This window comes from Camellia sinensis, chromosome 8 (assembly GCF_055761805.1).
Source record: "Camellia sinensis isolate YWXY chromosome 8, ASM5576180v1, whole genome shotgun sequence".
In the NCBI taxonomy this organism is placed as follows: domain Eukaryota; kingdom Viridiplantae; phylum Streptophyta; class Magnoliopsida; order Ericales; family Theaceae; genus Camellia; species Camellia sinensis.
In genome coordinates, this window is record NC_138968.1 from 20,107,563 (window position 1) to 20,121,770 (window position 14,208).

The 14,208-nt window shown below is 42.5% G+C and overlaps 1 protein-coding gene across 1 annotated transcript; it reads left to right on the plus strand.

Moving 5' to 3' along the window:
* The first annotated feature begins 10,772 nt into the window (after nt 1-10,772).
* Nucleotides 10,773-11,174, plus strand: LOC145797611 (uncharacterized). The gene has a single exon (XM_082884990.1). It carries the CDS (start codon nt 10,773-10,775, stop codon nt 11,172-11,174), a length of 402 nt encoding a protein of 133 aa, XP_082741116.1.
* The last annotated feature ends 3,034 nt before the right edge of the window (nt 11,175-14,208 follow it).

Genomic DNA, 14,208 nt, shown 5'->3' on the forward strand with positions numbered 1-14,208 from the left:
TTCTCAAATCACCTCTAAATCAATACTTCAATATAAAAATAGAGTTTTGGGTATCCAACATTAATGATGATGGCGAAATCACATTAAAGCATATTCAACTTGGCACAGATAACAAAAACGTCTTACTATGCTTCACATTTTATAAATTTTTGAGGTACTTGTTCTCTTTTATTTTGAAAATGTGTTTATTATACATTAATTGGTTTAGGATAACTTAATGCTTAACCCAAAATAAATTTTGTGTTAAATTCAGACTCAACCTTTTGGAATAAGCTTGTGCTTGGGTGTTGGGTAAGTTAATTCAAATTAAACACTGAATTTGGACAATTCCTTACAATAACCATCAACTCATTCCAATCTTACTATGGTAATAATGATTTTGCTTTCTTGTGAACATTCAACAAATATTGACTGATTTAGCACATATTATATTCATGAATTGAAGCTTATCCTTTTTGTGGGGAAGTATTTTATGAATGACAGCACGTGGCTCAAGCAACGCCGAAGTGTCAGCCGAGGTGCCACATGGCTTGGTCACGCTGCCGAGGTGATCTCGGCTAGGCGAGGTTATCTGTGGAGATGTCAAAATTCGAGATAAGTAGATAAGGGATTAGAGTCCTAGAATAGGGGAGGATCTCAGTTTGGATAAGGATAAGGCTCAAGGAGAGTTTATCCCTATCTAGCTGAGGGTACAGGATGAGCAGTGAGCTTGAGTCCATTAGAGTGAGGCTTCTAAAGGGACTAGGTCACTGCTGGTTATAAAGGCAAGGCACCCTTGTGGGTTTGAGGTAAGTTTTTTCTTGTGAGTTTAAGCACAATTTGTTACCTTTGAGAGATATTGATTACTGACTCGATCGTCGGAGTGCCCCCGGGTGGACGAACCACCACTGGATTCTTATCTTCTTGTGTAGGTCATTGGGCTTAATCTTCTTGTGCAGGTCATTGGACGAAACACCCACAATTTGGTGCCATTTGTGGGAACTTAAGGAGAATAGATGGCCAACAATGGGTAGAAAGAAAAGATTGGCGATGACATCCACAGTGAGAGTGGTGAGCATGTGGATCCTAACGTCAGGGAGAAAAACCGTAATGAAAGAGCACATGATCCAAATCTTGGAGAGAAGGACGTCGACAAAGAGTCTAACACCTCGAATAAAATAGGTTGAGATGAGTATTAAAACGAAAGTGACCTCCAAGTATGGAAGGATAGGTGCTTGAAGAGGAAATCGAGATGAAAGAAATGGAAAACAAGTTGGCAGACCTACAATTGGTTGTTAACTTCATGATGCAGAACAACGTGATGCAACCATCGTTCCCATTGTAGGACATGCTGGTACCAGTTGTCAAGAATGACGCCTAGAAAGGGGGGGCAGAGAACAATCTCAGTAGTGCCGCAGCATGGCAAGGAAAAAGAGTGCTCACATCGGCCTTCACGGGATGTCGGGCGAGCAGAGTCAGTGAGGGGTGAGTCGCAGAAGACACCACGAACCAAGGGAACCTATGCCAAAGAGCCTCGGCATATCCAGGGGAAGGGCCTTTGCTTTGATACAGTGAACGAAGAGAAGTCTAAGAGGACCCATAATCACGCTGGGAGCAGCACACCAAAGAGGCTGAAATCTGTTGATAATCGAGATCCCGGCCGAATGAAGGAGGAATTGAAAGACTACCTCCAAAGGAAACAGCATAATGCCGAGATTATATCTCCTGCCAAGCTGAGGACACCGTTTTCGGTGGAGTTGGATGCGTTTGAGGCCCCAAAGAGGTTCCACATACTGAGGTTCTAGATATATGACGGTAAGTATGATCCAAATTTTCATGTGGGTTTATATTTAAATTCAATGGCTTTGTATAGCGGGAACGAGTAGTTGTCGTGCAAGATGTTCCCCTTATCCTTTGGGGAGATTGCATCGGATTGGTTTCACAAGTTGCCTCAAGGACTTGTGAAGAGTTGGGAAGGCTTGGCCGAGTTGTTTGTGGCTAGGTTTATCATAAACAAAGTTGCAGCCACTAAGGGTGGACTTTTTGTTGGCCTTGAACATTAGTGAGGGTGAAAGCCTCAAGGCTTACGCCAAGAGGTATTATGAGATGTTCAACCGAATTCCTACTTGCAACCAAGAGCTGGCGATTGTGTAACAACCCGAAAATTTAAGTTGTCCTTAAATTTTATATTAATATTATTTAATTATAAATGATATCAAAAAAATAATTTTAACTTTATATTATTATTTGAAATTATTTTATGAGTATTATGGTATTTTTATTATATTTCTCTCTATATTATTCCTAGACCAAAATATACTGAAATATAACATTTTCTATACAACAAAAGACTTGTGCCCCAAGCAATCTTGCTTCGCACGCTTTCTTCACTATATATATGGCTATCCATCAACAACATCCTCATCAACACTCTTATGCTGTGTTTGGTTGAGGGATTTGAGGAGGGATTTGGAAAGGGAAATGGAAAAGGTAGGTGAAGTGTGAAAAAAATATACCTACATTTCACATAGTTTCACACACCTTTTTCCTTTCCCTTTTCAAATCCCTCTCCAAATCGCCCAACCAAACACAGCGTTAGTCTCTCTCTCTCTCTCTCTCTACCTCTAATTGTTTGGTTTATCTATAAAACTTTGAGTTTAGTTTGGAGTGTTTAGTGAGTTACAGTGAACGAAAGGTAAACGTTGGAATAAACATTAAGGTAAGTTATATTATACCTTGAGTTACCATTATATGTTTTACGTATGTTTTGAGTTACCATAGTTTATCTTATGTAAATTGTGTTTTATAAATTATATTAGCATTTTTAATTTATGAACCTTATTTTATATAATAAGGAAAATCCATGGATATAACTGTTTATTAAAATGTGGTTTGAGTAATTATTTTATCAGTATCACCACGGAGGTCCTACGCTTTGGGGGACTTAAATAACCGTTGCCTCTCTAATTAGTCACTTTGTGACCCTCTGTCTGTCATGGATCCACTAACACTCTGATTTCTGGTGTGGAGCAAAGTGCTATACAGAGCTAAGTGCTACACTATTGTGGGAGCCACCTCTTGAGTCTTTACATCTGTTCTGTTCTGTATCGTGATTATGATTTCTGGTGTGGAGCAAAGTGTTAAGTGCTACATTATGGTGAGAGCCACCTCTAGAGTTCGTATGAGCCATCTCTTGAGTCCATACATCTGTTTTGTTTTGTTCTGTGCCGTGGTAATGATTATTTTATTTATATGATTTCTATATTATATGTCAAATGATCTTTGTATTATATACTCTTTATTTTATGTCAAGCTTTGTTTAGCCAATAATTATTCATGGTGAATTTTATGCCCTTATGTTCTTAGTATAATATTTCTCACTCTGCCATATGCTTATTGCTATTTACCAATTTTTAGGAAACAATGTAATTCAGAAATAACTTTTGAAGAGTCTTAGACGCGGGGTTGTGGAATAGACACACACAACACTTTTATAGTATTTATAATTCTATTCTTCATATGTAAAAATCAGCTTTTTTGGTCAATAAATTTTGTTATAAAAATAGAAGCTCCAATGATTATTTTGATACCCTCACTTAAATATTTTTTTTTTCCGCTCGCGTTTAGTAATTCGTTTAAGAATTGGCCGGAGGTAACTTCAGTTACTGGTCATCATGATGCTTAACCCTTGGGTACGGGGAGCGGGTTGAAATAGGTCGTGTCTTTTAAAAATGGCCTGGATGACGAATGCCCTCTTAAAAAATCACTGGCAAAAACTCTACCAAAAAGTATGGAGGATCTCATGGCATGGATCGAGAAATATGCCAGGGCAGAAGAGGACACACAAGGAGCGAAGACACTGAAGTAAGAGAAGAGGAACGGCTTGCTGAAGTGAGTTCAAGGTAATTCTGGTGTAAACAGGCAAGAGGCAGGGTTGAGGGCTGCACAGGTAGTCACCGCTGTGTGCAGGATCTCGATCTACAAAGTTCTAAAAAGGATTAAGAACCAGCCGTATTATAGAGCGCCAGAGAAGATCCTGGGCAAGTTTATGGGATGGAGCCTTGGGAAGCATTGTGCTTACTATAATGAGGATGGGCACTTGACTCAAGGATGTAGGGCTCTAAAGATACATTTGGAGGATCCAGTCAAACAGGGTCACTTGAGAGACTTAATAGACGAGGCCAGGACAAGGGAAGAGCAAGCAAGGCTACCCCAAGCACCGGTAGCACCATCTCCACCACCACCACCACTGCAGCAAGTAGATGGACCTCGGGTGATCAATGTGATTCACTCAAAGGTGAATGAGAATGATATACGAGGGAAGACTCAGAGAGTGAGACACCTACAACATGTGTATCAAGTCCAGCAAAAGAAGCCTAGGACAACTCAGTACCAGGGACTAATGGTTTCTTTTACTGAGGCAGACCTGCATATGGTACAACATTCACACAACGATGCCCTGGTGATAACACTGAAGATTGGAGAGTGTTAAGTGAGACGCATACTGGTTGATCAAGGCAGTTCTTGTGACATCATGTATGTTAAATGTTACAAGGAGCTTAGCCTTCACCCCGATGATCTGGAAGAATCCAACAGCCCGATGGTTGGATTCAACAGAACGTTGACGTGGCCTCTAGGAGCCACGAATTTGGAGGTGTAGGAAGGCACGAAGAAGGTAAACACAAAGTTTACCGTAATTGACACCTGTAGACGTCCCCGAACGCCCCGGGAGGGTGAGTCCCGTTCTGTTCATTTTGGGGTTACTACAGCTCGGACTCTCAAATCGTCACGGTTTTTAATCTGAACCAAAGAGTCCAAATCTGGCAAATCGTTTTGAGAAACAGATTTTTTTGAAAAGAAGTGCCAAACGTGGACTGCTTTGCCAGATACAGAGTCGCCACCTAAATGTTTTTTATGGGGGAATTTAGGAAACCCTGCTTGGTGCCGAAGGCCACATGTCCGTCATCACCAGAGTTGCTTCGACTCGGGAGCTAGGGTACGATTGGGGAAGGTTAGCTATGAGCACCCCCTCTCGCCCGATCCGAAGATCGGCCTCTACTAACCGTGATATCCGTTTTTGAAAACGTTATGTGTTCTTATTCCATTTATTAGCCTAGAATTACTACGTTATGCGCACAACAAACAAGTATAGACTAGCTTGCCTAATTTGGAAACAAGCATTGCATATCCGTTTGTTTTTGGAAAAATGTTTTGGAATTTGCTACTCACAAGTAGGCTAAAAATACGGATTTCAATGAGTTTTTCCAACTCAAACAATCCAACCTTCACCCACAAGCATTCAAACAGTTTATAACACATAAGCATCTAGCCACATGGTAAGCATGCTATCATGTTAACATTCACACGCCTGTGAGATGCTAAAGCATAAATACTTACATCGTACTCCGTGCCAAAACAATAAACTAGTTAGCAAACATGCGTGATCCTAGTTCATGTTAAAGTGGCTAATGCAACACATACAGAATGCAATTAGAGTAGGCTCGGCTAACTTAAGCATGGCATGTGAAATGTAATCAATTGGTGCACGTATTCAATTTGGAATTGAAGTACAAATGCAGTTAGCATGAGGTACTGAGCCCGGTGCATGCAAGACAAATGTATGGATGCACGCATACATAGCATAAGGTATGCTAATTTAAACATGCCCTAATCTACCATCATAAGCAGGTAAATAAAAGGGAAGAAAGAAGTGGGGGTTGGAAGACATTCACACATTCACGCACACTTATTACATAATTGCCCTCACTCGGAGGGTACAAATAAATATTACAGCCCAAATAATAAATACATTAATTATTACAGAATTTCTAATTAATTAATAGAAAGAATGCAAAAAAAGGAGAAAGGTGGCCACAGCCTCCGCCTCAGGATGCACGAATGATGCATGCTCGAAACCCGGCTCGCCTGGAAAGCCCGTACCATACTACTGCCGCCTCTGTTTACACTGCCCTGTCTCTCTGAAAATTGCCAAAGCCCTAGGATAGGTTCCTTGCATGCTGCAGAATACCACCGGCTGGAAGAAATTCCCACCGGCCAAATGTAATTTCCATCGGCTGCTGTTGGAGTTATCGGCCATTCACACATGGCCGGTCGGCATTGGATGTTGCCGGTCGGCAGAAGATTCCTGCAGAGGACAGTTTTGACAGCAACAGAGGACAGACAGTATATGGCATGGGATTTCAGGCACATGTGAGCACGGTCATGTTTTCCATCATGCTTTGAACTCAGGGAAGCATGGCCCTCGATCCTCGAGCCATCAATGGTGCATGATAGCCCAAGAGATCAAGCTTGCCATTTGATGTAAAAATGCATGCAATCACACAAATGAGGACCAAGACCCTATCATACCGAAGTCAAGGGCCCCGGTGACCGAGAGTCAAGGCACATTACATCGCTTATAGTATGAACGCTCCTTGACCCTCACACTTGGTTTGACACCCCAAACCAAGTAATGCAATGCATGTTATGGGAACAATGACTCAAAGGTACAACATGAGATTGGAAATGCAAGGCATGCCAAATGCCATGCAACTAATATGGCGAGGATGCAATGCTAGGCATGCAAGATGCGAATGCAATGCAAACATGGACAATTTAAGCAATAGGATCAACATATTACAACACTTAATGAAGCAATTATGCAATGGACATGAGACAAGCATGCAAAGGGGCCTTAAACCATAAAAGGACAGACCTTGATCCACCCCAAAACAGTGGCCAAAAGTGCCTAAAAAGGTGGACAAACACTCATGCCAATAAGCAAGCCAATGGTCCTAAGGTTAAGGCACAAAAAAGGGGGCACTTCACTTCCACCAACATGACCCCTCATGGCATGAATTGGACAAGCCAAAACAGAAACTTAGCATGCAAAAGTAGACCCCAAAACCTACTAACATGGCAGCTAAAGTGGCTCCAATGAGATGCACGCACCAAAGCTCATATCTAGGCATAAAAGGGCATACACTCAAAGCATGGAAGAGGTCACTTATATACACATACAAGCCTGATTTATGGACTGAAAAACGATCCTAAATGATGCCAAATCATGAGGATGGTCTAAGCCATGCATGCTGGAGGCCAAAATGTCCAAAGCTTACAAGCCAAAACACAAAGAGAGGACACCAAATAAGGCAAGCATGACTAAAATAGATGGCCAACGGGCCTTAAACATGGTAAAATAATGCCAACACCTTCATGGGACTAAGCCAACACATGCAAGAATCATGGCCTAAACACAAGATGCATTTCTAGGCCAACTAGGGGGATGTGAAGCAAGTATGTTAAGCATGCAAAGGGGCACAAATCTGACCAAAAATAGAGATTACATATGACTTAAAAACACCCAAAAACCTCTGAAAAAGGGGCAAAACCAATCAAGCATGCATGTTACCCTTTAAGCCAAAATGCAAGGAAATAAGACAATGAAGGGAGAGGGGTGTCCCTCCCCTATGCAAGACTTCAAACCACCTTCCTCACCACTGAAAATCCACTGGTTTTCAGTGGTGAAAAGACCAAAACACTTAAGCAAACAAGGCCTTACCAAGGAGGCAACAAAAAAAGCCAAATAAGGCCTAAGGGGGTGAGTTTGAACTTAAACCACAAAAGACCCTTAATGAAAGTTCTTAAGCATGAAAATATAAGTCTTTTTTATGTTATGCACAAAAACTAAATCAGCAAGCAAGATAGGTAAAAGACTAGTGCAAGTTTGGGAAAACTAAAGCAAAGTGCTCACCCTTGAAGCACACCTCAAGAACAGCCAATGCAGCCCTCTTCTTCTGATAAAAAATAACCCCAAAACTCAAGAATCAACCCTCAAAATCCCTCAATCTCGGAGCAAGGTGTAATAGTGTGTGTATTAGTGCAAAAGTAAGGTAAAAGCACACTTTTAGGCCAAGAAACACACACAAGGGAGGAGAGAGAGGGGGAAATATATAGAGAGGGTGTATCTATATGTATAAGCTCTGGTTTTGCCTTCCAAATTTCTAACCTAGAACAAGGAGAAGACCTCTCCTCTTATAGAAGTCCCTCTTGCCAAGCTTACACAACAAGCTTGCTTAGAGGGAAATCCCTCCATACACGTGTATGGAGGGAAGCAGAGTTGGTGCCAACTATCATAGCTGGCACAAAATATCTACATAAAGTAGATGAACAGTGGTCGGCTACTCAAAATCGCCATTTTGACAAAAATGAGTGCCGACCGGCAACAAATAGTGCCGACCGGCAATACATATTGCCGACGGCAACAAAATACCAGCCGGTGGCCCCTGGCCATGGTCGGTGATGTGTGGGGATGCCTCACAAAGCATTCCCTGCTCCTCCAAGGCAAAACACAAGTGTTTGGTGTGAAACCAGACACTAAACAGTCGAGTTCAGAGATCCTGAGACAAGGCGCGTAGCCGAGACCTCCGGGAACTCCAAACGAACACAAACAAGGGTAATCACCAAGTGTTCCAATGGTGACGTCCAAGTCTTGAGGATGGTCAAAAATGGGGTGTCTACAACACCTCATTCCTTACAATGCTATCTTGGGTAGACCATGGTTGCATGTAATGAGGGTTGTTCCCTCAATATTACACCTGCTGTTGTGATTTTTAACCGAACATGGGATTGAAGAGGTTAGAGGGGATCAAGTGCAGGAAAAATATTGCTCTATGGAAGCAATAAAGTCCACCTACAATGTGCGAGAAGCAGAGACAGTAGAAATTGAAGACGAGGACATAAAAGTCCTAGATGATGTCGGCAAAGAACCAGCCGACAAGAGTGAGGAAGCTTTGAAGAAGATTCTAGTCCAAGATAATGATGGGGAGCGCTTTTTCCTTCTCGGTTCAGGCTTAGCCGAGAAGGAGAAAAGGGAGTTAGAGGCTTTCTTGCGAGCAAACATAGAAGTGTTTGCTTGGACGCCCTACGAGATGCTAGGCATCGACCCTGAGGTCATTTGTCATAGGCTCAATGTAGACAGGTCGGCTAAACCTGTCATCTAACGGGTGGGAAGGCTGATATTAGTACATATGGAAGCAGTTGAGAAGGAAATGAACCAGTTGTTGGAAGCCAAGGCCATTCGAGAGGTGAACTACCTAACCTGGCTGTCCAACATAGTAGTTGTAAAAAAAAAGAACGACAAGTGGAGGGTCTGTGTGGACTTCACTAGCATGAATAAGGCTTACCCCAAAGACAGTTTCCCACTACCCAAAATCGATCGATTAGTAGATACCACTTCAGGGCATGGAAGGATGAGTTTCCTAGACACATACAGAGGCTACCACCATATAGCAATGTATGCCCCAGATGAAGAGAAGATGATATTTATCACCCCGAAAGGACTATATTGTTACAGAGTGATGCCTTTCGGGTTGAAGAATGCAGGAGCAACCTACCAGCGGTTAGTGACCAAGATGTTTAAGCATCTAATTGGGAAGATAGTAGAGGTCTATATTGATGACATGGTCATGAAGACCAAAGAACCTGGGAATCATCTTGCTGACTTGAAGGGAGTCTTTGATATCCTAAAAACATATCGGCTTCGGCTCAATACCTCTAAATGTGCATTTGTAGTCGGGTCTGGTAAGTTCCTAGGATACTTGGTCACCAGAAGGGGCATTGAGGCAAGCTCAGATCAGATCAAGGCCATCCTTGATTTAAAGAGCCCGAGGACAGCCAAGCAGGTCCAAATTTTGACCAGCAAGGCGGTAGCCCTAAATAGGTTTATCAGTCGAAGTTCTGATAAGTGTAAACCATTTTTTAGTCTGTTAAAAAATGCCATAGATTTTTTGTGGACCGAAGAGTGCAAAGTCGCCTTGGCCGACTTGAAGAAGTACCTGCCAACAGCTCCAGTTCTGTCAAATCCAATACCTGGAGAAGGATTATTCCTACACTTGGCAGTTTCGGACCACATAGTGAGTTTAGTGGTAATCTGAGAAGAGGAGGGAGAACAAAATGCGGTATACTATGTGAGTAAAACCCTAGCAAGTGCAGAAACCAGACATCTGCCCTTGGAGAAGTTAACACTAGCCCTGGTGATGGCTTTTAAAAAGTTGAATCATTACTTCCAAGCCCACAAGATTGTGGTGCTAACTAAGCATCTCTTGAAATCCTTGTTGCAACATGGAGTTCTGATAGGCAGAGCAGCCAGATGGGCAGTGATGTTGGGCCAATATGACTCGGAATTTAGGCCTAGAACAGTAATCAAAGGCCAGGTTCTGGTTGACTTTGTGGTTGAGTTCACCACTAGTGCCATCCTACGCCGGGCTTCGGTGAGCCACAATTTAGAATGTCCAGGAGAAACCCAACTTGGGCTAAAGGATCCCCCACCAGCAAAATAGAAGAAGGCAGAGCAACCAAAACCATGCCGTATCTACATCGATGACTCCTTCTGCCTATTTGTTAATGAAAGTTCAAACCGTCAAGGAGCGGGGGCAAGAGTGGTGTTGGTATCGCCAGATAGGCGAATGATTGAGCAATCTATTTGTTTGGGGTTCAAGGCCTCAAACAATGAAGCAGAGTATGAGGCGCTGATTGTAGGACTGAAACTAGCAGTTGCATTGAAAGCCGATGATGTGGTAGTTTTCTGCGACTCCCAACTTATTGTGAATCAAGCAATAGGCGAGTATGCAGCCCGAGATGAAAGGATGATAGCCTATGTCAAAGAGGTTATAGAGCTGTTAACACTATTTAAGAATTGTCAGCTACAGTAGGTTAGCCAAGATGATAATAGCTATGCCGACGCCTTGGCAAACTTGGCTAGTGCAATAAAGTCATAGAAACCAAGGATAGTCATGGTTGATTATCTGACAGGACCAAGTGTAGAGCCTCTAATAATAGAGTATGAAGCAATGTGCATGGAAATGGGTCCCAGCTGGATGGACGCCATAGTTGCGTTTCTCAAAGAAGGCAGACTGCTAGAGGACAGAAAAGAGGCACATGAAACCAGGTTGAAGTCGACCAGGTTTCGTCTGTCGACGAAAGGCCATTTATACAGAAGATCCTTCACTGGACCTCTACTTCGGTGTGTGCACCCCTCTCAAGTAGAGGACTTTTTATATGAGATCCATGAAAGAGTTTGTGGAAACCATGCAGGGGGCAGATCACTTGCCTATAGAGCCATATCCCAGGGATACTGGTGGCCATACATGCAAAAGGATGCTGAAGCCTATGCCAGGAAGTGCGAGAAGTGTTAAAGGTTTGCACCTTTGATACATCAGCCAGCAACAGATCTGAACCCAGTGTCCAGTCCTTGGCCGTTTGCCCAGTGGGGCATGGACCTGGTGGGACCATTCTCCCAGGCAACTGGACAGAGAAAGTTCTAGCTAGTAGCCAAGACTACTTTACAAAGTGGGTAAATTCTGAATCTCTTGCGAAGATTCGAGATATTGATATAAAGAACTTCATTTGGAAGAACATAATAACCAGGTTCGGGATCCCAAGGGCCATTATAGCAGACAACGACACTTAGTTTGACAATAAGTTGATTAAGAGCTTCTGTACAAAGTACAAGATTAAGAACTATTGCTCTACTCCAAGTTTTTCCCAAAGTAATGGTTAGGCATAAGCATCCAACAAGACCATCTTGGATGGGATCAAGAAGAGGCTGGAAGCGGCCAAGGGAAAGTGGGTAGAAGAAGTGCCCAATGTTCTATGGACATATCAGAATACGTTGAGAAGATCAACTGGGGAGTCTTCTTTCGCCATGGCTTATAGCACTGAAGTAGTCATTCCACTAGAGGTCGGTATCCCTGGCATTAGAACCTAAGGAGTGGAGAATGGGACCAACAAGGCATTCCTTGCCCGAGATCTGGATCTATTGGAAGAAATAAAAGAGAGAGCAACAATTCGGCTGGAGGCATACAGCAAGAGCTTGCTAGGGCTTACAATAAAAAGGTCAACCCAAGAGAGTTCAAGGGTGGGGACCTTGTCCTGGGGAAAGTTATCGACAACAAGAAGGGTCCTAGGGAGGGCAAACTTGGCCCAAACTGGGAGGGGCCTTATAGAATCATCTTGGTTGCCGGCAATGGGACATATCAGCTTGAAGACATTGATGGCAAAGAGTTGCCATGACCCTGGAACATTTGTAATCTGAAGTATTTCTATCATTAGTTTGTGTTTTATGAGATTTATGTAATATTAGATGAAGTTTTAATAAAGTGCTAGTTTGATTTTGTGAGTAAATTGTTGAAATTTGTGCGATAGGACTAAACAGTCTTATGATGATGTTTCCAATTGAAACATGACGAGTAACTTAGACTTACCATATGGTAGAGTTGAATTATACTTGCCATGTGATAGAGTTGAACTAAGTTGGCGATGTTTTCGAATGAAACAGGACAAGTAACTTAGACTTATCATATGGTAGAGTTGAATTATACTTGCCATATAATAGAGTTGAACTAACTTGGCGATATTTTCGAATGAAACATGATGAGTAACTTAGACTTGACACGACGGCAGAGTTGAACCAAGTTTGATCTAGTTAGATTAACAGAGAAACCTCGGTAGAAACCTCGTCTAATTTTTGTTTGAATCAAACCTCGGAAAGAATTGGAGTTGCATGCTTAATGTGAACATAAGTGGTACTTAGGTTCACATTAGGGGGCAGGAAGCAGGAATAGGCTTAACACTTGTTGGAATTTTTAGAAAAATTTACAAGTTGGAGTCAGTCGAGATATCCAGATAAGGGAAACTCAAATTGTTTGTTACCTAAGGTCTCAGGTTGTCAAACCTGGAATGGTTGGAAGGGTGAAGTCTTGATAAAAGACTGCAAGTACAAGTAAGGAAGCAATACTTGTGGAAAGTTTTTTCAAATTTTTTTATAAAGTGCCCTCTGGCTGAGATCACAGTAAAAGATGAAAATTCGAAGTACGTTGGTCTGAGGTGACAAATTAAGGATGCACCCGAGTTGAAATGAGTCTGAGGTGATACATGTTAGATGTGTTCCAACCCGAAGTGATTATACAAGAAAATTGTACTTAAGAGAAGTGCAAAAATATTCTAAGTATGGAAGCCTACAAGGGATAAAAGAAAAACAGTATACATATATGAAGACGAGCATCCAACACTTGGAGAAAAAGAAGACTTGCATTAAAAAATGAAGTTTTGGATTACAGCAGAGGGCACATTGGCCAAACAAAGCAAGCATTGTTCACAAAACAAAAAGATTACAAGTAAAGAAAGCAGGAAAGTTCAAATAAAAAAGAAAATATCCTAAGTACAAGAGTCTTCATCATCTTTCGCAGACTGTCTTGCCTCGACAATTGGTGTTGTTTCAACCTTGGCAGCTAGTTGGGCAGATTTTTCGGCCTGAATCTCGATGTCAATTTCTAGCAAGGTCTCATCAAGGTTTTTTTCGGTTGTCTGGACCTCGGTCTCAGATGTTGTTTTCTTGGGGGAGGCACTCTTGGAGACCTTGTCCTCTTTATCTTAAGTCAAGTGAGGGACTTGGCCCCAACAGCAGCCTCCTCTTCTTCATTAGCATCATCACCCTTGGTGTCCTCCTTCTCGGTGTCCTCCTTCTCGGCTTCATTATTAGATTCCTTGGAAGATGAAGGGAAGTGCATATTGAGGAGATTAATATCTCAGAGGGGAGAGTCCATTGGGATAGACAACTTATTGAGTACCGTTGTCCAGCCAAGGTAATAACCTCGGTTGCAAGGCAGATTGACTTGCTCTTTGTACTGATCGCGGACGACAGCTTGGCCTTCTTCAAAAGCCTTTTCGTCAGTGGCCTTGACCTTAGCCTCTTTCAATTCAATGCCCTCCTTAAGCTTAGCCTCAAGCTCCGCTGCCCTAGCCTTGGCAGCCTTAACATCGGCCTTGGAAGCTTTGGCAGTGGCCTTAACAGCTTCGGCTTTGGCCACGGCTTGGCCTTGTGTAGCCTTGGAGGCCTTAGCTTGATCTAGCAGGTTTCGGTTGCTGGCTCGGCATGGTTCAACGAGGATAGGAGCTTGGCAACTTCTTGAGTTTTCTTTACTAACTCCTTCCTCATCATCTCGGCCTTGACCGCATACGAATGTGCATGCTGGATGGCTTGCAAGGAAAATAACAGAGAAAAATAACAATGTGACAGGTGTAGTGACGACAATCCAAGAGTGTAGACGTCCCCGAACGTCCTGGGAGGGAATCCTGTTTTGTTCATTTGGGCTCACTACAGTTCGGACTCAAATTGTCATGGTTCTTAATCTGATCTCACAATGTGCGATGTGAGATTGATAAATCACC